Here is a 1,583-nt window from a genome sequence, read left to right as displayed (position 1 = left end):
ACCCCCCCCCCCCCCCCGTATTCAACAATGTAAGGCTAGCTTAGACATTGATCTAGATCTATGTAGGCCAACTGAATTGGAAGCTGATCTCTGAAAAAAAATTTAAATGTTTCTGTATGGTAGACCCTACATTGCAATGGAATTTGGTACTTACATTGCTATAACAAACACTTGGGATTCAACGAGATTTAAGGTCATGCCCGACGACTTCGTTATATCTGAGTTTCACTGTTCTACAACATCCTCGCCACAATATACAACAACAACAGCATCACCGTCATCAACATAAATATCAACAACTACATCACCATCATCAATAACAACAACAACAACATCACCCCCATCAACATAAACATCAACAACAACAACATCATCACCATCAACAACAACAACAACAACATCACCCCCATCAACATAAACATCAACAACAACAATAACAACATCATCACCATCAACAACAACAATAACAACAACAACAACAACAACAACAAAATCACTGCCGTCAACATAAAGGGCAACAACAACGACATCACCACCATCAACATTAGAATCTACACAACAGCAACAACAACAACAACAACAACAACTACAGCAGCACCTACCCTCCTCCTGTGGGATAAATTTGACCACACTCCGTCCCTTCGTCTCGTCATCCACGGTGACCGGCAGGAAGGAACTGGGGCTCTTCACCTCTGCCCTCAGGTGGCCTGATCAGCGACAACAGAGGAAGGGGAGGGTGGGGGGCGGGGGGCGTGGTCAAGAGTGAGTAAAGAAAACACCTCAACACAACAACGGTCATTTTAATACACAAGGAAATGTGTCACGACGGGGTGGAATCAGGCGCTCACCAATTTTTGGGCATGTGGAGTTACTATTAATAGTATCATCTTCAAGTCTGCTTATATTTGTCTATATTTCGATTAAAAAATACTTCAAATCTATCTTGAAATAGAACTGGGGATATTTGCGACTGCAGGAAGCGAGGTTGTCTAGCTCCAGAAGTGAAAATTAGGGAGAAAATGGTTGACAAAGCTTGGTGACATCCAGCCGACAAAGCTTGGTGACATTCAGCCGACAAAGCTCGGTGACATCCATAGCTTGAGAGTCCTTGGAAACTGTAAATTTATATGTATTGTGCCTTTCATAGTTTTGACGAGCGCCTTCTATTTCCCCATACTGTCTCACAAATATGCCATGAGGTCAGGTAGAAACAAAAGAAGGAAAGGAAAGACGTTGGATTGACCAGCGGCACCATCCAACCACTAATACTGACTTGTTACTCAGTCAGTTATGCTTTAACTCTTACATAATTTTAGAAACGATTTAGTCATGACAAAACAGTGACATCAATATAAGAATGTTACAGTATGCCAGTTATAGGAACTGGTTGCGTCGGTGGCCAGGTGGTTAGGCTCTTAGACTCGCAACCGTAAGTTAGGGGGTCGAATCCCGTCAAGGACCCGACGAAGTGTCCTTGGGAAAGGCACTTTACACGAAATTTCCTCACTTCACCCAGGTGAGAATGAGTACCCAGCTATAGACAGAGAAAGATCTTGTCAATTTGTTAGTGTTTGAGTGCTTAA

General features: G+C 42.8%; 1 protein-coding gene across 1 annotated transcript in view; it reads right to left on the bottom strand.

Annotated features, from left to right (window-relative positions):
- The window catches only part of LOC101856863 (filamin-B), a gene marked incomplete at its 5' end in the record, with an annotated part of 21,161 nt that extends 20,454 nt beyond the window's left edge, over positions 1-707 (bottom strand). The window contains 1 exon segment of the mRNA XM_013090690.1: positions 603-707. Coding sequence (XP_012946144.1) covers positions 603-707 — 105 coding nt within the window.
- Between the last annotated feature and the right edge of the window lie 876 nt (positions 708-1,583).

The sequence above is a fragment of the Aplysia californica genome, unplaced genomic scaffold (genome assembly GCF_000002075.1).
Source record: "Aplysia californica isolate F4 #8 unplaced genomic scaffold, AplCal3.0 scaffold01421, whole genome shotgun sequence".
Taxonomy (NCBI): Eukaryota; Metazoa; Mollusca; class Gastropoda; order Aplysiida; family Aplysiidae; genus Aplysia; species Aplysia californica.
This window is presented reverse-complemented; position numbering and strand designations above follow the sequence as displayed.